Source organism: Pezoporus wallicus, unplaced genomic scaffold (assembly GCF_028554395.1).
Source record: "Pezoporus wallicus isolate ANWC-B61680 ecotype Strahan unplaced genomic scaffold, APGP_CSIRO_Pwel_v1 contig_8721, whole genome shotgun sequence".
Classification (NCBI taxonomy): domain Eukaryota; kingdom Metazoa; phylum Chordata; class Aves; order Psittaciformes; family Psittacidae; genus Pezoporus; species Pezoporus wallicus.
Genome location: NW_026635692.1, coordinates 985,781 through 1,012,022, shown reverse-complemented (window position 1 = coordinate 1,012,022; position 26,242 = coordinate 985,781). Strand labels below are relative to the sequence as shown.

Here is a 26,242-nt window from a genome sequence, read left to right as displayed (position 1 = left end):
ATGGAAAAAAAAGAAGGGGGGGGGGCTGCAAAGCAAATAAGATGAGGGCAACACAGAATAATTGAATACTTCAAAAAAATTCATATTAAAAAATGAGGACAGTTTAGTCCTGCCAGGACTACTACTTCAGTCAAAAAACTCTTCTGTCTTTCTTCAGTGGAAAATTATAACTATAATTAGAACTGTAAGCTATAACCAGAAATTTGGAACCAGCCATTATGTTCTTGCCTTGACAGTGAAAATAACTGTTTTTCTTACGTGGCAACTGAATTAAACACATCCGTAATAGATTATTTATACGGATAGGCATGTAGGTAGAATAACTTCTGTTATTTTCTTTGTAACATGTTGAGCTGCTGCTCAGAGAATAATGGTGGGCTAACGTGAAGTGAAGGCGAATGCTATTCTTACTTTAAAACTTATGTGACCTCCATCTCTTCAAGAGGTAATAGTGTGCAGGCTCACCTGAGTCCATGAAAACTGCACCGTACAAGGGAAGTAATCTTCCCTGTGTTTCTTATGATAGCTGGTGGTAAGAGAAAAACATTTCGTGAGGACCTGTATCAAGTGTTATTTTGTAAAATGCTCTTGTGAGCATCCTAATGAAAACAGTGCATGTCATGTTTTCATTAGGATGCTCACAAGAGCCATCCTAATGTGTATGGTTAAAAATCAAGTATTTTCTTCTTGTTCCCTAGTCATTGCCTTCTTGTACTCATTTGCTGTCAGTAAGTCATTTCCCTTTGGATGTGGGGTTTATTTTGTTTGGAGTTTTTTTCCCTGCATCAGGAAGTCTGTTTTTTCCAACTATTCCTCCAAATTCCTTTCAGCAGCTTAATAAGTGATTCAAGGGCTCAAAGTAAAGGATTCTGGGAAAAAAATATGAGTCAGGTTTATCTGCCTCAGTTGTCTTTTCTCCCTTCCACTGCCTCCATGGGTTTCTTATGCAACAGCAGAAACGGGGGCATGCTTTCTGAAGAGGCCAGGTTGTCTGCAGAGTGCAAAGCAAGACTGCTATTTCACCTACTAGTAACTACTGATGCGATTCAGTTAGAAATGGTAAAACCATACTTAATTGTGAGAAATACATGTGTCTTGAAGTAACTTTTCTTCATCTTTTTAACTTGCTGTGTTGTTTAGTCTTCTCCGTGTATGGTGAGGAAACAAGACAAGCCTTTGCCAGCACCACCACCTCCCCTGCGTGATCCTCCACCGCCCCCACCAGAGAGGCCCCCTCCCATTCCACCAGACAACAGGATAAGCAGACACCTGCATCATCCAGAAAGTGTGCCTTCCAGAGACCAGCCGATGCCCCTTGAAGGCTGGTGTCCCCGAGATGTGTTTGGGACAAGTCAGCTGGTAGGATGTCGAATAGGGAATGAGGCTTCTCCCAAACCGGGACTGACTGCAATTTCAAACATAAATGGAAGGCACAACCGCATAAGTTCTGATCCAGGATTTATGAGGAAACATAGACGTCATGAACTGCCCGCAGAAGGTGCCAAGGTAGGAAATGAGCTGAATGTGTTCAGTCCTAATTTGATGCCCTACTACAGCATTGTCTTGCATTGGCTGAGGTACTGCTTATATTGATCAGTGTTGATCTACTGTTTCTGAATATAACCTGTTGATGCTTATTCAGATAGCCAAAAATAAATGGTTTGTTAAATACAGTAATTTGTAAGGCAACAGTATGTGAGGATCTAAGTTACAATTTTAACGTGAAGCCTTAAAAAAATGGCTTGGAGAGAAAATTCTAGATTTGTTATATTCCTTCAGCAAATTATCCATACAGTTGATGCATAATAATAATTATAATATTTCACTATATGGTGTCGTATAGTTACATGGCATCTCAGGACTATGGAAGTATCTTATGTCAAAATTGTGTAGGTATTTGCTGATGGCATAGTAAATGTTCCAGTTACCTCTATCACAGGGGAGGTGAGGACTTGGCAACCTCTTCAACCTGTAATGTATCCACATATACTTACATTGTCAGATATATTGTGTGCATTAACATAAGCTAAATACTCTATAAAGGCTAGATGTGCTGTTTACATTGAATTAGTCATGGTGTTCAGTACACTCGAATTTAGCCTGCCTTCACCCTAAGAAAGAGGAAACAAATACATCCAGAGCCAAGCTAAATGTAGAATCATTTCTTTTATCTCATCAGTAGCTATATGGTAGCAGCCTTGAAAGTGCTTAATGGCACAACCCCAGTATTGCATTGTTAGATTTCGTTATTATCATCAGTACTGTAAATGGTAGCATTGCTACTCCTTTTGTCTGTTGTTTACAGTAATACACATGTTTTTAGCTGAATTTTTCCTCCTTTGTACTTAAATCAGAGCTTCAGCTGCTGGAGTTGTACATTGCTGTAATTTGTCCCTAGCATCTTCTGACTTCTCTAGGACAAATGTCCAGTGTAATGTCCAGTAATCCGTTTCCAGTGCTGAGTGTGTTCAGAGTTGCCACTTGCAAGCTTTCCACTGCTGGTCTAGCTTGATTTGCCTAGGGGGCATCTGCTTGTTACCCACCAGAGAAGTAAGCTTTCTTGTCCTCGTTTGCAGTGAATAGTACATATGTCTGTAACTATGGTGTGTCTTTCCTAAGAAATAGAAGAAATGATCATTTCTCTCTTCTATTTGAAGATACCTGGGGAGCAGAGTGTGGAGGGAGCAGTTCTGGCATTAGGCAGCTTCAGATAACTTGCAAGACTCTGTACGGTTGGGGGAGGCTTACGTTTGAAAAGATCAAGTGGCGATGCCCTAAGAAAAACCTCCTAATTCTGCTCTAATCAGTTCTATCAAAGCAGCTCAGCAATTTCTTCATAGAGCAGATTATTATCTCAAAGCTGCTCTTTTTTCTTTTTTCTTTTTTTTTGCTTGAAGACTACATTACTTGTGCTAAAAAGTAGCTCAAAATCATAACTTTTTCTCTCTGTTGGCTTTTCACTTGGCCACAAGCTGTTTAACCTTTCTATCTTCATTTAATTTGTCTTCTTATATGGATGTTTTGGTTATTTTGAAAGTACACTACTGAAATTCAGTTAGTATCAGTAAAGAACATAAGCATATATGATGAAAGGTGCTTAAGAAGTCCATGATGTTATATAAATCAGAGCATCCTTTTATCAGCATCAGGGCAAAATACCACAGTTTTACTCACAACTGAGCAATTGTTTAAAATGCTATAGCTTTTCATCTGGTTTTCAAAGGATACTGTGTTTGTATCTTTAATTGCACCTACATACAGCATTTCAGTTGTGGTTTGGCACTGCATTGAAGCAGTTGGAATAAATACTTCTCAAATCAGAATAACCACTCATCGTATAAGTGCTGGTGGTATAGTCTGGAGAATTTACATATGTATTTCTTTAACCAAATGCTGTTTGAACTGTCATCTTCAGGTAATGTATCTAAGCCATTTGGTTAAATTGAGCAACTGACAACTCTGAATTACGATTTCAAGCTGTATGTGCATTCACAAGGGAAGCATCTAATGAATTTTCATTTCTGATGTGTGTATCGTCATATAATCTTTTTGCTATCAGTAAAAGCCAAGAGTCAGGAAGACAGTCCTGTGGGTAGGGCATGGATTTTGGCAGGCACTGTATCACAGAGTACGTTTAGCATGCTGGACCTGTTGTTTTCCCACTGTACTTCATCTCTCTCACTTTGATCGATTTGCAATCTTGAAATCTTAATTTGCCCCCAAGCAGTTCAGCTGTAACCGAGTACTCCATCTAGTAACTGCAATGTGGAACTTCCTCTTTTGGCAAAGTTTTAAGCTAACGTGTTCTGCAGCTCCCAGATGGGGTGAGCTGAAATGGGTATGGACAGAGTCACTTCAGATAACAGACTTAACTCATGGTCTTCTCAAGGTCTCCTTTGTAACACCTACCTGATGAACATCTGTGATGATAAGCATGCATTGTAACTCTTGTGTGATTTTTAGGTCTTTTCAAATGGTCATCCAATAAATGAAGAATATGATGTCCCTCCGCGGCTTTCACCCCCTCTTCCGGCTGCCTCCGTCATCCCTAGTTTAAAGTAAGTTAGCTTTATCTGCAGAAGAAATGGGCTAATTAATGTTAATAACACTGATTCGCTGGTGCTAAAAGAAAAATGGAGAAAAATAAAATTAACTGATATGAATTGGTGATATCTTATCTGTAAACTTTAATGGGATTTTACAAAGGAAACATAAATTGCATTGATTCAGTGGGAGCAGTTCTGATGTTAATTGAACATACTACATTTTTATGGGAAGAGAGAATAAATTGTGGCAGATCTTGCTCACAGGCATTTGGCAGTGGGCGCACATACTGCCTGGTTTTGCTTCTACTTACTACTACAGGAGAAGTGTCCTTAGAGCTATTTGTCGCAGGAGGTAAGAGAATGTAGGGAGACTGTTAAGGGTAAAGAGCATAATTTGCGTGTGTTCTGCCCCTGATCTAGTCATGCTTTTGGAACATGGAGCTTTATCCAGGGTTCACACCAGCACCTTTTCGTTGTTATGGCTAAAACACAAACAAAAGCATGTAATATAATGTTAAATTGGGTCAGGCTCCCTGACTTCCAGATTATGGTTAGGGGAATTTTGTCATTTGAAGTTTCAGCCTGCTTTTAGTCTTCCATTAACACGACTGTTTATTTGGTACCAAGATGTTGCCCTGCTTAGCAAGAATCTTTGAGCTGTGAAACGCACAGGATCTCCTATAGAGCAGGAGACACATGGTTAAGAAGTTCAAATTATCTCATTTACAACTACCAAAATGTCACATGAAATGGCTGGTAAAAATTGCTCCTTGTATTGTTTCTTGAAACGCTAATATGCACTAATACATCCACTTTACAAAGTAAAGTACTAATATGTACTAATACACTAATATGTCTACAAATCTAAATTGATTTCAAATAAAGTTTTTGTTACCACTAGAAAATATCCTAATAATCTATAGTATTGTGTGGCACTGTGCAGGTTCAAAAACTGGGTAAAATCTTCAAAACCAGAAAGTTTAATAATTGTAATATTTCCAGTAACCATAATAATTGCTTTCAAAACAGCGGCTTAAGTCATGTATAATATGGAATGTCAGAGTGTTCTTTCTCCTGATAAATTGACTGCACTGAGCCTTTATAAATGCATTTAACTTTACATGATCAAAAATCTCCTGCTTTCTACAAGCAGTCAATCCGGTGCAAGTTTGTCATTGTTTTCCTACTCTCCAATCTCTGCAGATTTGTGGCTTGAAAGCCAGCTTATTTCTTACAGCTCCAAGGCATGTTATTCTTCCTGGTTATTAGCATATGTCTGTAATTTCAAAGGTTTGACTGCAGGATACATGGGCCATGCATGAAATGTCTTAGTCAGAACCATAAGGAGGCAAAATGACCCTTAGCTGAAACTTTGCAATTCTAAAACGTCCCTACTTGTTTGATCACTTTTTTACTGAATTATAATATTGCAAAAACAACTTGTTTTTTCTTCACAAAGTTACATGAATAGGAAAGCTCTAGTGTATTTTTTCTGGAAACAGTGCTGATTTATTTTCATTTTACTAAATTGGTCATTATTAACCATACTTGAATAATGAAATGTTGGACTCTGATTAACCAAGAATCTGATTTTTCTTTTCTGCTCAGCCACTGTGTTGCAGACCCTGCATGTGAAAAGAGTTATTCTTTCTTTCATCAGACTGCTGTTATTTATGTTAGATTATTTTTAGCAGCTTTTGATCAAATTGGTTTATTCTTGGGGAAAAAAATCCAAAAAAACCACACAAACTTTTATGTCAAAGATACAGAGCTGTTATTCACCAAAACTTTGAAAATTTCAAGTTAATTAGTGTTTGTTTTATTCCTGTGTGTCGGCTCCGTTCTGCTACATCAATAGAAAATTAGCCTCTTTTTCTCTGTACTTTATACCACCACAATGATGTTTTCTGTGTCTAATTTAGAGTATGTAATGCAACATCTGACTCCAAGTACTTTTTGTCGTCTACACAGTCTTTTAGGAGTATCTAGTTGCTTTGAGGCAGTTGAGGGAAAAATTAGCATTGGAAGGTATATTCTCCTCTTGCTATTGCTTCTATCTTGCTAGCAAAGTTTGAAGGTGAAATCAGTACTTCCACTAAAGGCAACTGTGGCTTGGAAATCCTGGCTCCATCCTTTGACATGGCGCTTCCCAGTGGCATTAGAAGGAGCACTGCTGACACACAGGTTCCAAACATCAAAGAGATGATGCTTTGGAGGACACAACGTGTCCTTAGCTCATAGCTTGGCAGGCCAGTGAGTTTGGATGTACCAGCTGTTTTGTGGTAATTCTTGTTGCATTGCAGGCTTAAGTTGAGACAAATGGAAAGTTGTGTCCTCCTGTATGAATGAAGGTGAGCTGCTTTATATGTGGTTTGGTTTTAAGGTAACTCGAGGGCAGTTGCCGTGAGCAGCTGACAAGTGTTGACTTGACCATGTCTTCCATAGAACTTAACAGTTATTTTGCTGAAACAGTTTCCTTGAGGCCTTGCAAGATCACAACTTTTGTTATAGTAAAGATTGTTACTTTAGAGCACTAGCAAGTAGTACTCTGCATAGGACAAAACAGTTGATAGTAAGGATCTGCTGTCTTCATTGTATGTGTTGCAGGGTAGCAGTTCAACTGGCTGTGTTATCTTGTCCCATGAATTTGAACAGTCTGTAGCAATCAGAACATAGTAGAGGTACACTTGGAAGTGTCACGTATTTTAGTTTAATCTGAAAGGTATTCAAGTTCTGCACTCCTCAATACAAATCAAAGCATAGTAAGTGAAGAGATTAAAGGGATTCATACCCAAAGCATAGCCCTGATCCAGACTGAAATACATGGACTGCAAGTTCATAGTGTCCTAAGTTCTGTGAATCAGTTTACCAGTAAATGATGGAATGGGAACCTTTCCCTGAAATACTTCTAAATGAGTGTGAGATGTTGGTTTCCCTGGAGTTCGGTTTACAGCTTAGCTGGACATTAAGTGGCTTGATGAAAATGAATTCTCAAACCTTTTTCTGTTTGCCTTTGGCCCTCGGTGCTCAGAAGGATAATAAAGATTGGCATCTCGCCTTCTGTTCAACAAGCTAGAGAAGACAAAGTCATCACTTACTGGAATGTAATTCTGACTTTCCGTTTTCAAACCTTTCCACTTAAGGAGTAGGAAAGGGAACTAAAGCATGTCTAAATACAGTGTTCTGATCGGTTTTGTATTTCTTTGTAACGGTAAGGATTTTTTTTTAAGTGTAATTATAGGAAATTTCACCAGCTTGATGAACAGATGCCTCAGTGTTTCATGTCTTACTTTATGATTACAATGTTCATCTGTTTAGTTACAAAAACCAGTAAAATATTTGTCTGTTTATCTTACTAGGTGGTTTTGTGTAGGACAATAGAGTTAGTGTTAGAACAATAGAGGTTTAATAAAATAATTTGATCTTGAAGGAATTTCAGTAGCGATGGAGAAAATGGGATAGGCATCTAGCAGAACAATGCAAAAGAAGTTTGAAATCAAGTATTACAGCTGGGTGAAATTAGAAGAGCAATATGTTTTACAAATATGAATTCTGGAATATGAATACAATTTAAGTATAGGACAATTTTAGGGCCCTAATGGAGAGTATGTTAGCTATATATTAGCATTCCAGCTCTTACACTGCCTTACAAATGAAAAGCATATTTAAATATTAATAATATTTACAACCTGGAAATATTTTCCTTACTTTAAAGGTAGGGAGAGACTTTACAAGTGTGAAAGACTTGTTTAAAGCAACATGTCACTTGGAAGCAGGAGACTTGGAGCTTATGTCTTTAATAATAGCTCCAAACTAGTAACCATTTCTCAACAGGCTTTTGCTTGGTTTTTTTCCCAACAATAGCTTGTGAAGAGGGCTTAAAACAGTACTACCAACCTTGTTTGGTCAGTTTTGGACATTTGGTATTGGTCAGTATCAGACATTTCTAGTCTAGAGAGTTATATTTCAAAGACATTGCTATCTGCAGAAGCCAGAAATTCAATTTCTGATTATTTATAAAAACCCAGAGGCATATAGGCATATATATATATATATAGCATCTTGGGAACATGATGGATTGCCATGTAAGAATGATTTAATGTCCACAGAAATTAGAAAATTTATTCTTTGTTGGCTTTTCAACTGTCTACATGAGAATGTTACGTTGTTCTTATTGTCCCATTACATTTTTACCCTCTGTTCTTTAAATGGGCATGCAGTAGTGATGCAAACCTCTTGTCCATCTAAGGCATCAAGGATGGAAAAAGCAGCTTCACACTGTGTTGCTGTTTGAAATGTTGCTCCCTCTTCAGAAAGCGGTTGAAAACTTGAATATAGAGTTTGAAGTTCAGTGCCATAAGTCTTCATTCCCCTATCTTTGACTCGTATGTCTTTGCAGAAGAAGTTGGATCCCCATTTTTAATGAGCTTGTTTCCGAAGTCAGAAAATACACTACTGATTGAAGTTAAAGTAGCTAGAGAGATCTAAGCTTTGAATCTATTCAAACAAAAGTAGCACATCTGCCCCCTTCTTTCTGTGTTCTTTTTCCTCCCCCTTCCTGTTATTTTTTTGTTTTATAAATATTCTTTATTTAATAAATATTAATTACATGACTGGCTAGTTAGTTATTTGGTTGTGTTCAGAGAGTACCTCGATGTTCTGAAGTGATGTGGCACCATCTTCAACAGCGAAAGACATGTTTTTCCCTTGTGAAGAAGTATGCTGTGTTAGTTAGGTGCTGTTTGTGTTTTAAGAATGAGGAGATAGGCCTGGTCTTTAGCTCTTAACCTCAAGGTAAAATCAAATTAGACCATAGTAAGACAAAATATGTACACTCCCTTCTTGTATTTGCTTATAGTCCTTAAGAACTTCCCGAAATGATGTATGAAGTAGATGGATCTTTTAATGTAGCTCAGCTCAGGGACCGTTAGCCATACTTCCAAGCCGCAAATCAGAATAGCTGTAGATGCCTTGCACATCTTTATTCAAGTTCCTCCAGCTGTTGGCTTTTTTATATGTCAAAGAAAGGTGCCATTTGCTGCATAATACAATATCCAGATGATTTCTGAAGTTATACACTTATTGCTTCTCATGTTCAAGTAGTTAGAGTCAAATTTCTGTTTGTGGTTTTCATATATGGTCAAGCTGAAGTTAAGTCCTTAATGTGAGCTTTTGTATTTCATGTGTTTTGCAAGTTTCTTATTTATCTTAATGCATTGGAATGATTGCTATAAATGAAGGAGCTCTATGTATTAAAGAATAGAAGATGTTGATTTACTAGGCCTGTAACCAAGCTAGCTATATTTTGAGAGCCAAAAGATGCTGAGCTTGTTAATACCTAACAAAATTACTTTCCCCAGACTGCTCACTACAATGAACTTTTTCCCCATAATTTTGTTAACACTCATATAACAGAAAGCCAGATAGTAGAAGTTAGGTTTTCATTTGAAAAGAAATCTGGTGCCCAGCAGGTATTCTTCATGATGGAACTTGTTACCTGCAAGTGAAGACTGTAAAGTCTACCTACTTTCTGGTCTTCCACCGCTTTCAGGAAGTGATATAGACCACTGACTGGGAGGACAGTTAAGGACAAATGTTTGAAGTAAAAAACTCATGTAAAATACAGGCGAATTCTGGGAAGTTGATAGCATTGTGGTGGCACTGAAAGACTTCAGTGAAAGGATGAATGTCTGCTGCCTCGCTGAGCCCTGCTAAGTTCTATTTGCCCCGAATTAACTTTTGTTTAGTACTTTTGATAAGTGCAAACAGGTTAAGCTTTTTAAGTGCCTATTTAGTACTCTAATTCTTTGCAATCTCTTCTATGTTATGCTTGCTTAAAGTAACTGTTTAACTCTTGGAACGTCAGCTGCCCTTTTCTCTATGCATTCTCAGTGACAAAAAAGCCAGTAACCATACAAGTTTTAGTTTGACATGGTGTTTTTGTTACCTTATGTACAACAGCCATGTATCGGGGATGTTTAGGCTAAAGAGTATTTTCTGTCTTATATCAAGGTTGAGTATGCAACAGTTAAAGGGAAAACTGATCTTTTTCTTATCTCCTTAGGTGTCCTGTTCCTTCAGCAAATTCTCTGTCTGATAAATCAAGGGATCACACAGATGATGATGATGAATACAAAGTTCCTTCTTCACATCCTGTAATACTGAGCTCACAACCACCTCATGGTCATAATATAAAACCTCTTGCTCGGTAAGGTCATTTAGCAGCATAGAAGGCAGCTTAATTACAAAAACTCTGCTTTTTCCAAAATTCTAGCTGTATTCAGCCCTTATAAATGATGATGAAGCTTGCCTGCCTTCTAAAATGACTTGGTTTTTCAAGCTCGGATTACTCGATGCTTCTGTTTCATTTGACCACCACAGTCACAAACCTGTGATGTTCACTTTATTGTATCTGTTGTGTAAGAACTGGGTAGTTTCTGCTTTTGAATACCATTTCTGCAGTTGATTCTTTTTTTTCCCTTAGGATGAGGTTTTCAGAACTGACCAGGAGCTCGAACCCCACAACTCTTGCACATTTAATTTGAATGATAATTGTGTGACTGAAATTCCCAAAGGCAGCTTTGAAAATCTTAAACTTTCATATTGCATATAATTCATTTAAAGAAGCAGTGCAGTACTCAAATATGTGAATTGGCAGCTGGATCTACATGCTTTAATTTCTTTTCCCTCATGTATACTATGTCTTTTTAGCTTTTTGACCCTGTTTTACAGCATACTTTCTTTCTGCTTGTTAGGAAGAGAATGTATCTTTCTTTGCTTTAAACATATTCCAAAATAGTATCTCCAAAATAGCACAGTTCTGAATTATTAATGGATTATGGCAAGGAGATTTAGAGCCAAGAGACATGGCAACTGAAGGCTGTGCCATTCTCAGTGAACTTCTTGGGCTTTGGTTCGTGAAAAACCTGAGTGTCTGGAATTAAGAGAATTAGTCTTGGGAAGAAGAAGGGCCACTTCTTTACTGATCTTGTAGGTCAAAAGTGTGATAGTAACATCAAGTATTGATCTAAATAGTTCAGACTCTTCTGCCATTGAAAAAACCACAGTGGCATATTGCTTTTTTTCCTCTCTGTCAGAATGCAATGTCAAGGACCCACCATCAGTAAAGCTTGATCTGTCAGCCTAAAATTAGCCAATTACAATTTTTAGACCTCTTTAACCAGAATTTAGACCAGGTGGAATAAAGACCATACTCTCATCACTCCTTGCAGGCAGGTTAAAACTTCTTTATTAGAAATGTTGATCCAACCTTCACTGCATAGATGTGAATATTGCACAGTTGTCTGAGCTTTATGATCTTGAGTACTTAAATTCGTATCTACTATATGAGACTTTAAAAAAGGAAAAAAAAGGAATGATGACTAAAACTCTTAATGTTATCCAAGGGAAAAAAAATGGAAAAATAAAAATACAAGGTCCTAATCCTTCTTACCTATGCCATTTTTTATCTGTTGTTGTGCTTCTGCATGCAAAGTCTAATAGAGGCTGAGTTGCTTGTGTGACTAGAGTTACACAGGATGTAACCTTTCTTGGACAGGAATGCCTCAATGTAAGAGTATGTATGTTGGTTTAGCAGCTTCTGAGGCCTATGTCTGGATTAATAAGTAGTGTGGTGCAATAGGAGTGAGCCTGTAGAGGGGATCAACTGACTCCAAAGACCTCACTTCCGCACTGTTTGTTTTGGGAAGTTTTGCATGCAGGCTAGTCCTAACATGATCCTGTGGCTGGAGTACCCTTTAGTAATTACAGCACATTGGATGGGCTCCTGCAGGACACCGTTTGAGTTAATATCATTCAGAAGCAACCGAGTCTGCATGCTCTGAGATCTCTCTGCAATGTAAAGCAGAGCGCTGTGAGGATGACTTGTGGAGATTTGTTTGAGTTCATACACCTGAACTGAACTAAAATGCAGCTAGCTAGATGCACTCCAAAAGATTCTTGAGAAAACTAGAAACCTACTATTTTCTGGTATCCTCCTTTTTGTAGAGAAAAGAGTTGAGTGCTTTCAATTGGCTAGTATAAGATTTTACTGGGCCGTTAGAACTGTTAATAGAGGCTGTAGATGGAAACCTGATTTCAAAGTTTTTCCTAGTGTTTGGCTTCTTTTTTAGCTAAGGTCTTGCACTTATTTGTTTTTTTTGGCATTAATCCAGGGCTTGCTACAGACAAAATACCTCAGATTGAAATTCAGGTTGCTCTGTGATAAAACCCACCAACTCTCCCTTTTATTTATTCTGATAAGAATTTTAACTGTAATCAAACCATTCTCCTAAGCAATAAAAAAGGGAAAATCCTTTTAAATATTTGTGTATAAACATATACGGTATTCCATCTACATAAAATGTCTCTTTTAGCTAATGTGACTGCTTAGATGTGAAAGCTTGAGATAAAGCTTTCAAAAAGAAGGTTGATTCTGTTTGATGCTGTATTATTTTAATGTACTTATTTTAATTTCATGGGAAGTGTCAAGAAAAGCTAAAAACCTTTCAGTGTTGTTTAGCAAAATTGTTAATAATTTTTCTTTCCTTTTTTTTTTTTAGTTGTCATAGTTTTGTAACGTTTTCAATTCTGTCCCCAGGGACAGCTTCTCCTATCTCTTTGCTAAGTGTTGCTTCCTCAGTTCTTGGGTAGTACCTAGGGTGTTCAGTAAACTAAATTTCTTCCAGATGTTTTGTAATTTAGGACCTATGTAATTCTTCCATCCTAATCCCAATTTTTTTATTGCCTCTAAGACTTTTTGCTCCTTCACCAGCAGATATGACAGTGCTAAAAATATTGCCAGGCTAATGCAAAGAATGGTTCACAGTCTTTATTTTCTGTTATCTGGTTTGTTAGAGCTGATCATCTCTTCCCAGGTGGAGGGGAAGTTCAGCAATATGAAATGGAGGGAGAGGATTTCAGCACTACTAATTAGGCTACTATTAGAAGAATGCTATGTTATTACATTTGCTATCTTTTTCTAATGAAGATTTTCCACAAGGAAAAGGATAGGAGGCTTGCTGTTAGTACTGATTTGTTGCCTGCCTTTCTGGTGTTTACTCTTGATGTAAGCAGGTATTTCAGTGTGATTTGTACACTGATCGCTTAACTGGGCTGATTATGACCTGAGCACTTCTAAGTGGTGCCATGCTAAGTTATCTTGCTGCCCGTGGCTGACTAGATTATTGAAAATGAAGAATAGACTCAAGTTAAAGTAGAGAATGTTGGTAGTTATTTAATGTATATGCTGAGGAGTGAAAGGAAGTATTGCATCCACTGCATTTGAGAGATTGAACCAACCTTATTTCAAAGTTAGAAGCAACACTTCCTCTCCTGCTTCCCTGGGGAAATCAATTCATAAAAACAAAACAAAAAAAACACCCTAATGGCAAGAGCTATTTTGTTAAGTCTTGTAATTATTCTTGTATTTATTCCATTACTCCTTGTTATAACTCTTGAGACCACAAACACAATTTCACTTCCTTTTTCCTGTTTATGTATTTTAAATGATTCCAGACCTTTCTTCATTCCTCCTTTCCATATGGCCAACGCTGATAGGTCTGTAAATGTTCAGACTATGGGTAAAAACCCAAGATCTGGAATTTTAGCTGTACGTAGCTCTGGCAGATTTGACAGAATTTAGTAATAATGGTGCATGGTGGGTTGGGAATTTTATTTTGAAGCTGGAATTGCTTAGCACGGTGGCCTTTTTCCAAAGGAGCTCTCTGGTGCTGTCTGAATAGGCCGGGGCCACAGTTCCAATGGCAGGAGGCATTTCCCAGTTAGTTCACGTTTATTTTAGCAATATTTAATGTTACGAAAAGGCTTTTGTTCTGCGCTTTTCCCTGCCATATTTGAACAGAGGTGTCTTACAAAACAATCCTCAGTATTTTACTGACAAGTTTATAGGCGACTTTGGACTGTTTGGCTTAGATTATTTTCATATTTAATTTAATACTGTTTAACTTTGCAGGCATAATATGCTTCTATTAAAAAAGTAAACTCTGGTAGAAGTGTCAGTGAGACTCAGCTGTTTGAATAGGCACCTGCAAAACTGCTTTGGCTGGTTCCATCTCTTTTCAATGTTCTTGTTAGTGATGTGCTCTGTTTGTGGGGGAGTTTGTTGTTATTGCTTTGTTTTATTCTGTGTATCGACTTCTCTGTTACCTCAGTGCTAATGACCAAAGTCCACGTTTCCCTTTTTCATGTTTCTGCTAGGGAAAGTTCTATAGGTGGGAAGGTGAAATAGGACTGGATCTGTGTCTTAACTGTGTGAATAAACTAATGACTTGAGCTCTGAAGCAAGGGCTGTGTTTAATATTAGTTCTTCTTCTATCTTGTATTGTGGCCTTGAGTAACTTATTTAAGCCATGTCAGTACCCCACTGACAAAGCACTATGACCCTTCAGAGCAGTTTCATTGGCCGTTAACCAGTATATGCTCTCAATAGGAAACCCAAAGCATTCAAAATGGATGCAGCTTGTCATCTTTCATTTGTTTCCATATAACAAACTGCCAGCTCGGGTACTTGGTCATTTTGGGAATTCATACTTGGATAGCTGGTTGACTGTTCCCTATTTAATGTATGTTTTCAGGGTATGCGAGAATGGTCAATGTGCTGGAGTAACAAATGGAACGCACAGTGCTGCTTCCGAGATGAAGAAATCAAAACATCCAGAGCTAGGTATGCTTTTATTTTCCACTGTTTAGCGAGAACCTTTACTCTGTGCTGTTCTAGGGGTACAGCAAGAAAACATTCACTTCTTGTGATTGTGTCATTCAGGAGATGTCTGTGATGCACCTACTGTTCCAGTACCTTTGCCACCTGCACGACCTCCTACCAGAGACAACCCAAAACACAGCTCTTTGCTCAACAGGACACCCTCCGATTATGATCTTCTGGTGCCCCCTTTAGGTTGCAGACTTTTTGCTGATTACATTTAAATTTAATGGTTAAACATTGCCTAGATGAACCAAATGACATGTTTACTGAAAAACAACCAATGTTGAGTATGTTAGGAGTACCAGAGAAGCTATGAGCTAAATATTACAGCTGTAAAGTCAGTATTTGTGTCAATGATCTGTGCTTGGTATCTGTCTGTCAGCCCATGCAAGACAGATGAAAAGGCATGCTAAATCTTTATTGTAGCTATAAAGAAAACCAAACCTGTTTTCCCTAAAATACATTGTAATTTTTTTGTCCCTTACTGTGAAGTTTGAGCATTGCAATTGAGTGCGAGAGTGGAGGGTTTTTCCTATTGGAGCTTAAATAATTTCATTTCTTTTATCACATATAAAGAAGACTGCTGAAGAGGTGCTATTTAAGTCAAAGAAAACTAAAAACTAATAAGTGTATTTCCGGGTTTCTTCCACTGTCAAAGGACAGTTCAAAACTCGCTGCTGCCTACAGTCACCAACCCCCATTTCTGTGCTGCTCTCCTACATACAAGTCAGTGAGCTGGGGCTGTGCTTGGCCCCCACACACACCTTCTTTGACAAGCTCAGCTGCATTACTGTGTCAGTGTGTATGTGTCACCATTCAGTTTTCTGGTTCCATAAAACCTTTTGAACATTTTCCATGTTCCTGTGCTATACTCTCTCTGGTCCCTGAAGTGTTCCCGAGTTGCAAAGGGTACATAGCGTTGATGGCAGAAGAACACACAAAAATCACACTGCTTGGTAATTCCGGTCCTGTCTGTACCACCTTGTGTAAGGGGTGCATTCTTCTGCCAAGCCCTAGAAAATTCAGTTTATATATGCTGTCAGAGCTTTAAAACAGCAGATAAAGATAATGGGCAGTATAAATGTAGCAGATTCAATGTAGTCAGCGTTGGTGTTTGAATATAAATAATTTGTTTAGCCACTGAAATATAGCTATTATTCTGCAATGATATTCAGTGAAGCTTTCGTTATAATACACTCATTGCAATTAAGCCACTAAAAGAAACCTATCCTCTCATCCCAGAAAAGAAACTGAGCACTGCCGGGGTCATTTGGAGCATGTTTTAGCAGAGGATTGTGCATAGTGAGTCAGGTTTGCAGTTTCATTACTGGAGTCACTGAACTGCTTGATGAACCCTTGGAGTAAAGACCTCAGCAGCCAGAGAAAAATCAAGTTTAAGCTTCACTCTTTATCCTACAGCTCCTTATGAAGCTTTGCTCATCTAATAATTCTTTTCTAAAATGCAGGTGAAGATGCATTTGATAACTCACCCCCTTCACTACCACCACCGCCACCGCCTGCTCGGCACAGCATGATTGAGCACACAAAACCTGCTGGCTCAGGAAGCCGACCTTCTTCAGGACATGAACTGTTCCTTCATTCTGGTAGGAATACAAAGGACACAATGGATTTTATTTCATTTTCTTTTATTTCAGAAGCTTATCTGTTCTGTGATAAAGTTGCCATCAGGCTTCAGAAGCCTGTTTTATCTATACTTCATTATATAAAATATTAAAAAATACAGGTTTTTTTTAATGGTGGAGATGAAACAACTCAGAATATCAGAAGACTTAACTTCTCATTATCAGAACGTAATGAAATAAGGACAGTAGTTCTGTACCAGGCTAGACACTTTGGCAAATTGTACTTCCTGCTTCTTATTTGTGAAGCCCCAAGTTTCCTGTTGTAGTCTGTAATTCTAGTCTGAATCCTGTCAACTCCATGGTTTCCCAAAGTGAAACTTAATTCATGGAGTTCACGTTCAAGTTGGAACTTGAGGAAAAGCTAGAAACTAAGGGAAAAGAGCATCCTGCGTTGTTAAAACTGTTGTAAAATTTTGCTGCAAAGCTATATTAATTTTAACCACAGTTGCAAACATCTGTTATTCATAACTTTTTCAGTAAGTCAAGTTTTCACCTCTCTCTCTCCATAAATTGCAGTGACACTTTTTCAGTCTCGTAATTTGCTTTTAAAAGGCATAAAATCTGTGTTAACAATATGCAGATTTTGTCTCTGAGTTGAAAAGTATTTGATTATCAGATTAATGAAGTTGAATACATTTGCTTCCAAAGCTTGTTGGTATCTTAAATTTACCTGTCCCAGGAATATTTTCAGTGGTGATCTGCCTTGTGGTGCCTTGTGGTGCTGTGGGTAGATGTCTTCCTCTCTGGTTTTCTTGGAGGCTGTATGGAGAGGGGTAACTTGAAATGTTTTGGCTATAATATCATGAAGGCCAGAATGTAGATGACAAGCAGTCATGTGCAACTCCAATGGCCTGACAGCTTGTCAGGCGTTTGGCTGACCTTTGTGAATGATCCTAGCTGTGGGTTGAAAGCGAGCTAGGTTAGGTTGAACTGCAGTGACCTTTTATGGAATGTTTTTCTTACGGGGTTTTTTGCAACCAGCCAAGGCCTGACGTTGAGCAAGTTGCCAAAACTATGTGTGTTTATAATTTATGTTCAGCTCCGTGCGTTACTTTTTCTTACAATGGATGCATCCAGATAAAAAGCCTCAGCACGTTGCAGGAGGTAAAGGTTGATCTTCAGAAATGTAGGGCCAGGAATGAATTTATTTTCTGTACTTGAAAATAAAGATAGTATGATCTTCAGCAGACCAGTCTGCATGCAGAAACACACACTGCCCCATTCAGTTCTAATGGTAATGGAGAGGGAAAACAGAAACTGTCACACACAGACACACGCAAGCTCTGTCTATCTGTTTGCAGTTCTCAGCAACATGCAGTGTTTTAAATGTTTAAGTGTTATTTCCAAAAAGAAATCTAAATCATCAGTGATAATTTTAACAGCATTTAATAGCTTTTAAGTACAAATTTGGAAAATGTGTCTATAATCACGTATTGTTGTCATAGTTGCATAGTGAATGCAGTCTTACAGCAGCAGTTTTAATTAATCTTAGAAGTGTATGCATCTGCTTGGGCACACGTAGCTGTGTGCATTGGTCTTTCTATTCATATGGTATTTCTAAAGCTGTATTACTCACTTTGCGTCTTGTCAAATAAACTGCTGTAGATGATTTATGATGAGGTTTTGATGATGGGTTTCCATGCAAGTCTTGGGTGTGATTTCCCAGCTATCCATCAAAGTCTGTCAGATTAGAATAATAATTCCATCATCAACAACAGCAAAAAATTGCACTCACATACCAAGCACACTTCTGAGTCCAGAGCAGAAACCAAGTCCAGGATGCTGTTAACACGTGCTCAGCTGCATCCTCAATAGCCAAAGAGAAAAAAGGAGGGCACAATATGCCAGGACTATATATTTAATTTTTTAAATACTGCTCCTGTAATCATTCATCGGAGACAACTGAAAAGCCTGCTCCCAGCATTTACCAGGCTCTAGTATTCACTCTGTGATATTTACCTGGGACTGCATGGATAAGAAATCTGCCCTGCGGTCTTTGCCAACTGCAAAGCCTAGAAGCGCTATGGAGCTGTAACCAGACTGAGTAACTGGTGTCCTTTCCCTGTGGCAGGGGTGTTGGAACTAGATGATCTTTAAAGCTTCTTCCAACCCAAACCATGTTATGATTTTGTACTTTTCATTGTGCTGCTGAGGCTTTGCAGCATCTTCTGTGCTTTGCCATCTACAATCCTAACAGTGTCAGAGTTGGTAATTGAAAGTTACATCATGGATGTAAGCAGAAAAGCTATGGTCAGTGCAGCATAGATCACCTTTGAGCTGTGCTCTCGTTTGTCACTTCAAGGCACAGTTGTGTGTCTACTATGGAAATGTTGATTTTGGATGCATATCTGCATATGCACGTGCTATGGCGCACATGCGTATCCAAACCTGTGTTTCTAGCTTCTGTGCATCAGCCTTCCCCCAAATAATAACCCTAATCATTCTAAGACACCTTTTTGGTTCTGTTATTACAGATCCCCACTTTGATCCGATAACTGGTCATGTTCCTTTGCCACCTGCTCGTAGAGTAACTGGAGAAAATGTCAAAACAAATAGGACATCTCAAGACTATGATCAGCTTCCTCCCTCTTCAGGTAAGGTAGAAAACTGTTCTTGTAGAAAATTGCAACTTCCTGAAGCAAATAACTTCCATCCATGAAGTCCAGTGAGGGTTTTGTCATTCCAGGCAATAAATGGCCATGGTTAATATTGCTTTACAAAACTACAAAATCATCAAAGGGTAATGGAGATTAAAGTTCTGCAATAAAGGTAGAAGTGGCTACCTGTTGTCTGTAGCTGTAGATATTAATGGCATCAATTTCACTAGCTGCCAAACGAAATGCTTATGCAAGTTCTAGTGTTCCTTAGTTTTTGAGAAAGGCAGAGCTTTTCCTGCCGCCTGTAAAGCTCACAGGAGATCAGGAATCCTGCTGCAGGGACCACAAGCAACTCACTTCCATTTTTTGTTTAACAAAAAACAAAGAAAAGGAAAAAAAAGCCCAACTGTTTTGTGAGAAAACACCAAGAACCAGAACCAAATAAAATTCAGACTTCTGTTTGCCACAGGACAGGTACAGTAGAAGTAATTCCTCTGCCATAGATATTTTGCTCATGGTTTTCAGGCCGTACAAATAGTATTTAAAGGAAAGCTACTCTGGTTAATTGAAATAATAACAGTATTACCTGTATTTCAGAGTACTTTGACCATTTTTTAGATGGATTTTCGTTTCTTTAGATGTGTGTGGTATACGAGGCAGGGGGAGGATTGCCCCACCTACCTCACTTGTGTGGAGAGAGCACACATAGAAAAAGCCAAGGAATGCTTTGAATTATTGTTTGTTCATGAAAAATCTTTTCTAATGCATGAAGAAAGGGTTTTCATTCTCAAATCTTTTGGTTGTAGTGGTAAGCAGTGTTTAATTGCAACAATCAGAAGTGGGGAAAAATGATTTTTTTCTTAAGAGAAATGATATCTCTCCTTCTCAGGAATACATAGCTTCATTCATTCACTCTGCTGGTTGTAGGGAAGAATGTATTTTTCCAACTCAAAGTATCAGGGGAAATCAAGCAAGCCTGAAGAGTGCTACAGAATTTTTAATGAATAGCACTGTTGAGAATTAGTGTGATGCTCTGGTAAATAATAGCACTTTTGAGAGGATACCTCTACTTATAGAACAGTGTTTCTCTCCCCCCCCCGTTGCTAGGAAAAAATTGTTTTATATTGTTTTATACGTGGCACTATGAGGGATCTGTTTGTCTTACAACGTTAACCTGATTTATTTAGTGCATTTTAACTTCTTTTCTAGTACAAACTGTGCCCTTTTAAAGCTACAGAGTTTTCCTGCAATTCTTGCACTTCTGTGCTAGAGCAATTTTGAATTTTCCTATATTGCAGCAGGATGCTTGCTTCTTAAGATCTTGGAGCTTTCTGATGTCACATAATAAAGACTTTTCTATCTGTATGTTTCCCACAGCCATCTAAAACACTCGCGTGTTGGCCTTTGCCATAAATACTATTGTAAATCAGCATGATGCGCAGCAAAGTATTGAATTAACTCTCACTTAAATGAAAGCTATGTGATAGATCATGCCAAACTCTTAATTGGAAAGCTGTTTTTTACAGTAGCAGTAATTCCATAGAACAGAACTGATGAGCTTCGGGATGAAGAGATGCACCTTCATCTATGTTTTAAAAAGACAATGTAGAGAGTGTAACAGTATTCAGAACCCTTGTTTTTGCATTTATTCTGAACATTTATTCTGAAAGGTAATTCTTTATTTCAGCCCTTTTGTATGGTGATTCTTTGAACTAGCTGGAAAAGAAGTGTAGTTCGCTCTCAAATCTAATTAGAATTTAGCCACTGGCTCCCTAGAACAGCATGGGGAATCCTTTAACCTCTGTGCTTCAGTTTGACTGTTTTAAGATTGTTCTCGTGATGTTTAACTGAACTGTTAAATGGGAAATTTATTCTAATTCAGTAGCGTATTCAGTATTGAACACTTAAGTAATAGCTCTCAGCTATGCACCCAACTATCCCAAAGGCGTGTTTTTCAATCGTCTGAAGTACGACATTTAAAACCTATTACAATCAAAGCAAAAGAAGGAGATATTGCTAGTAGTTAGCATAGTTTACCTAAGCACAGCCAATGATATCTGGAAAAGGTAGAAGAAAATTAGGCCTCTTACATAGATGTCTGCTGCCTGTTCACTCACCTGGCCTTATTAAAGCACTTGGATGCAAATTTAAATTCCTTTGCATGGCAATTTTAGGGGAGGGTGTTCCCTATCATTTCAGAGTTCATTTGAATTAAGCTGGGGGGGGATAATATGCCACAGTAATACAAAATATGAAGATCATGGAATCATAGAATGGTTTGGGTTGGAAGAGACCTTAAAGACCATCTAGTTACAACAGCCCTACCATGGGTAGGGACACCTTCTGCTAGAGCAGCTTGCTCAAAGCCCATCCAACCTGGCTTTGAACTCTGCCATGGATGGGGCAGCCACAGGTTCTCTGGGCAAACTGTAGCTTAAGGGATGAATATGTGCAGTTATTCCTTTCTCACTTTGCCCCTGCTCTCTCTGCCCCTTAGTATAGATGTCCCCTGGGGATGCTTTGTTCCTGTTACTCCAGTTAGATTAGATGCAGCTGCTTGCCTCTGCTGCAGAGAGGGCCTTGGTCAACAAGCCTTCATCATGTGGTTCTCTGATGCTTCTCAGTCTGTTGGTGAAAGCCCACAGAACATACAAGAGGAACAGCAAGGGTAGCATAGAAAAGGGCCATTTCACAGCAGAGAGGAATAGATAGTTGGCATTGTTACAAATATTCTCTTCCTAGTCTGCCACTGAGCATTCACCTTACAATTTTTTACATGCTTCTCACTTATTGAGCCTGTGTCTGCCTTTATATTGACCTGTTATCCAAGGGTTAAATTTGGTGCTGAATTACAGAAATGTGAGGGATAGAGGAAACTCCTTGCTATAGAAACTGTTAATTGAATTACACAGTTAGAAAATCTATTCAAATTTATAGTTAGGCATCCACAGTGACTGAAATATCAGAGGATGGGAGGTTGGGAAGGGAAGTCTTCCTTAAATACCTCTGTATCTCAGTGTCCAGATGGACAGGCAGCTTAGGCTTAGTATCTTTAAGCTCAGGATCCAGTGTGATACCCAGCTTCAGCTAAAATCGTATATGGATGTGAAGATACTGAAAAAGATGCCAGTGCTTAAAAAAATAATAATGGGAATTGAGTTAAAGAGGCCTGAAGATCTTAAAGCATCTGTGCTATAGAGAGTTGTCACTGCAGTGAGAATAAAATGCCTATGCTGCAAATCTGCTGACAGAATTAAAAGTGACCTTTCTTAGTGACGGGATCGCTTAGTAGAGTTTGTTTGGAAACTTGAGCAAAGTGGAGGTTTTAAGCAAGAAATAAGATTTAAGCCCGTATTAGACTGGGCATAGCAAAAAATAACTCGCGGAACACAGAAGGATCTGATATATGCTTAAGGAATTTCTTCTGTACTTCAGGCCCGGGGAATATGTAAAGTCTGCAGATTAATTTTGTTCCATCCTCTACAGGAAGGCAATCCATAACAAAATGTCTGTATTAAAAGCTTGAAATGTTTGTGAAAGGAAACTGATGGTTTTTAACACGGTAGATCATTGTTTAAAGAACATTCTTCTGTTAAAGGCTCGAGTTGTCTAAAATAAGTGACATAAGGAATTTGAACTTGGCTTTGATTTAGTTGTAGCGATTGCATTTCCTGAGCTATGCTTAATTCCTCAAACCAGCGTGTTTCATGGATCTTCCACACCTTCATAGCAGGTTTGGGCCTGCTTCAGGCCCTGTGTTTAGTAGAATTTTTAGCATTTATGTAAGTATTTTTATCTTCAGGGAGAAAAAAAGATCATTACATATATGAAATAGCCCTTAGAGCCTGTAGGCTGTGCATAACCATTTGCAAGGAAAATAGGCAATGAAATTAGAACACAGTTAATTTTAGCCCCTTACTGTAAATTTTTAATGAAATTTTCCCATCCATTTGTAATATGAATATCACCATCTTGCTAAAAGTACTGTTTGCTTATCTTCTCTGAATTAAGAAATAGGATTCAAATGTCTAGCAACACTCTCATGTGAATGCATGGAAACTTGAGAAGAATACACCTTGGTTAGTCTTGCACTAATGTCAACTCTTTTCATTCATCCTGACTGTTTCTATCGGTTGAATTACAGTTCTATTTCAGTGTTACAATAAGGTAGCATGTTGTAACAGCAATACTAGAGCTGCAGCATTCTTTCATCACTAAAAAACTATCTCTGAAGTACTTCACATTGCAAAATGCTCTTGCTGTCAGTGTAAGTAAACAGCAAGCATTGCAGCCAGAAACTCCTCTAATTTATCTATCAAAGTCACTGTCGATGCAACTTTTTAGAATCCTTTTTGAAGGATTAAAGACTTTATTATTTTTTTTTAAATACTTTGCTCTTGAAAGTGTTTTCCACTCTGTCCATGCTTGTATTTAAGCTTCTTATTGTGGAATCAGTGAGGATGAAGGGGTTTCATTAAAGTGCCAAGTTTACTTGAGCACAGAACTCTTGACTCAGGAGATTAGCAAGTTTGTATGTTTGCTTTTTACATCATGATCCTTAGCACCAGCATTAACGGTGAAAGTAACCTTTCCATGGAAGAGAAGGAAAGGGGAGGTATTGCCAAAGGGGGGCTGGAGAGGAAGGGTTGTGTTCTGTTCTGGCCACTGAAAATAATTGGGCTGGAGGGGTTTCTTGAGAACCCAGTTATTTCTGTACTTCTGCTAACTGCTATGCATGAACTGAACTGCAATTGACTGCAGAGAATCTGCAAGATGTACCAGTAAGCAGAGGAATTTTTTCCCTCAGGCAGATTTGGCTGGCTTCCTCTTCTGCACAACTTACGGTCGCGAATAAAGTTGTGATCCAGTTGGTTTGGTTTGTGGGTTGTAGTTCTGGGGGGTTTCTAACAGACTAAGAAATTCTCAAACTGGGGCTTGGCAGTGGAGAGCCTTTAAAGGTTTGACCGGCTAATTTCAGCCTAGTTACATACTTTCTTCCAGCTATGGATAATTCAGATTGTAACTTGCATGTTCCTGCCTTATCATTAAAATAGTGGGGTTTTGCATTATTTCCATTTTGGATGTTCTTGAGGAATTCAGCTTCTGCCCAGATTTTCAAATGAGAGGTAGCAGTGAATTAAATCACAGAATCATAGAATAGTTAGGGTTGGAAAGGACCTTAAGATCATCTACTTCTAACCCCCCTGCCGTGGGCAGGGACACCTCACACTAAACCATCTCACCCAAGGCTTTGTCCAGCCTGGCCTTGAACACTGCCAGGGATGGAGCATTCACAACCTCCCTGGGCGACCCATTCCAGTGCCTCACCACCCTCACTGGAAAGAATTTCCTCTTTAGATCCAATCTAAACTTCCCCTGTTTAAGTTTTAACCCGTTACCCCTTGTCCTGTCACTACAGTCCCTAATGAAGAGTTCCTCCCCAGCATCCCTATAGCCCCCCTTCAGATACTGGAAGGCTGCTCTGAGGTCCCCATGCAGCCTTCTCTTCTCCAGGCTGAACAGCCCCAACTTTCTCAGCCTGTCTTCATACAGGAGGTGCTCCAGTCCCCTGATCGTCCTCGTGGCCTCCTCTGGACTTGTTCCAACAGCTCCATGTCCATTTTATGTTGAGGACACCAGAACTGCACACAATGCTCCAGGTGAAGTCTCACAAGAGCAGAGCAGAGGGGCAGGATCACCTCCATGACCTGCTGGTCACGCTCCTTTTGATGCAGCCCAGGATACGGTTGCTTTCTCGGCTGCGAGCGCACACTGAAGCCGGCTCATGTTCATTTTCTCATCGACCAGCACCCCCAAGTCCTTCTCCTTGGGCTGCTCTGAATCTCTTCTCTGCCCAGCCTGTAGCTGTGCCAGGTGTAGGACCTTGCACTTGGCGTGGTTAAACTTCATGAGGTTGGCATCAGCCCATCACCCTCTGGATGGCATTCCTTCCCTCCAGGGTATCAACCGAACCGCACAGCTTGGTGTCATTGGCAAACTCGCTGAGGGCGCACTCAGTCCCACCATCTAAAACATCTTTTCATGTTTCTTTAGAACTTTATTTTGTAGACCTCTTCATGAGGTCAACCTATATCGCAGTTTTAAGCCAATTTATGGTGATTTTTATCTCCTTTATTTGAAACAGATGGTTCGCAAGCACCAGCCAGGCCCCCTAAGCCACTTCCTCGGAGGACTGCACCGGAAATACACCACAGGAAAGCATACAGCTCTGACAGTTCAATGGAAAATGTGGATGCAAAAATTGCCAAACTCATGGGAGAGGGCTATTCCTTTGAAGAAGTCAAGAGGGCACTTGAAATCGCTCAGAATAATGTTGACGTGGCCCGTAGTATTTTAAGAGAGTTTGTCTGTTTTCCTCCACCAGTCTCCCCACGTCTCAATCTATAGCAGCATCAAGATTCCCTCGGAGCATGGGAATTCTACATGTACACGTGTGGATTGGGGAATGAGAGAAAGAAGAGAACGGAGTATTTTTCTTTCATCCTTAGCAGAAGGGTGTTTGTTTCCAGCCGTTTATCCAAGGCTCATGGCTGCTCTGATCAAGACTTATAAATATGCTGAGGCTTATGTATTTTTGCTAGCCATACTTTTTTAAATCAGGGTTGAACTGACAAAATAATTTAAAGAAGTTTACTTCCCTAGAACTTTTAATCTGTGAAATGCTTTTTCTTGTTTACAAGTTGACAAGTTACAGTTTTTCTAGTTGGTGCCTGTACCATGTTCCTGTTCCTATTTCCTTGTACTTGTGGTCAGTTCTGCTGTAGCATTCCCATCAGTTTCCGTGCTGACCACCCCATCAACTTAATAATCACTTTCCAGCAGTTCTGTGTTTGGTTTTTGTTTGATTTTCTATTTTGGTTTGTTTTGTTTTTTTTGTCTTACAAGATGCTTTAATTATTTTTTGCATTTCAGCTCATCAAATGCAAAAGTATGTGGCCTTCACTACTGATATATTTGTTTTTCCTTCTGAGATGACTGCTTTTGAGAGAGGAAATACCTGAATGTAAAATGCATTATTCTGTTAATGAACTGTCTTCTTAGCGGTGTTTTGACAGTAATGTTGGGCAGCTTTCTGTTTAACGCGATCTCCACGACCTGTAGTCCTCTAGGGCTTTTATACAGTTTCCATAAAAAAATCCCAACCGACAAATAAAACACTTCCTGCAGCGGTGATACTGAGTTCTGACATGTAAAAGCTTTCAGATTTGAGTA

General features: G+C 38.9%; 1 protein-coding gene across 3 annotated transcripts in view; it reads left to right on the top strand.

Annotated features, from left to right (window-relative positions):
* CBLB (Cbl proto-oncogene B) overlaps positions 1-25,871 on the top strand; it is a 115,179-nt gene extending 89,308 nt beyond the window's left edge. Inside the window, exons 11-18 of one of the 3 annotated variants that reach the window (XM_057397302.1) lie at positions 1,141-1,506; positions 3,964-4,058; positions 10,111-10,254; positions 14,642-14,730; positions 14,830-14,961; positions 16,236-16,373; positions 18,887-19,006; positions 25,155-25,871. In XM_057397302.1, coding sequence (XP_057253285.1) covers positions 1,141-1,506; positions 3,964-4,058; positions 10,111-10,254; positions 14,642-14,730; positions 14,830-14,961; positions 16,236-16,373; positions 18,887-19,006; positions 25,155-25,417 — 1,347 coding nt within the window. In that variant the 3' untranslated portion in view covers positions 25,418-25,871. The remainder of the gene's footprint in view (positions 1-1,140; positions 1,507-3,963; positions 4,059-10,110; positions 10,255-14,641; positions 14,731-14,829; positions 14,962-16,235; positions 16,374-18,886; positions 19,007-25,154) is intronic. The other 2 variants (XM_057397304.1, XM_057397303.1) reach the window with 2 other exon arrangements.
* The last annotated feature ends 371 nt before the right edge of the window (positions 25,872-26,242 follow it).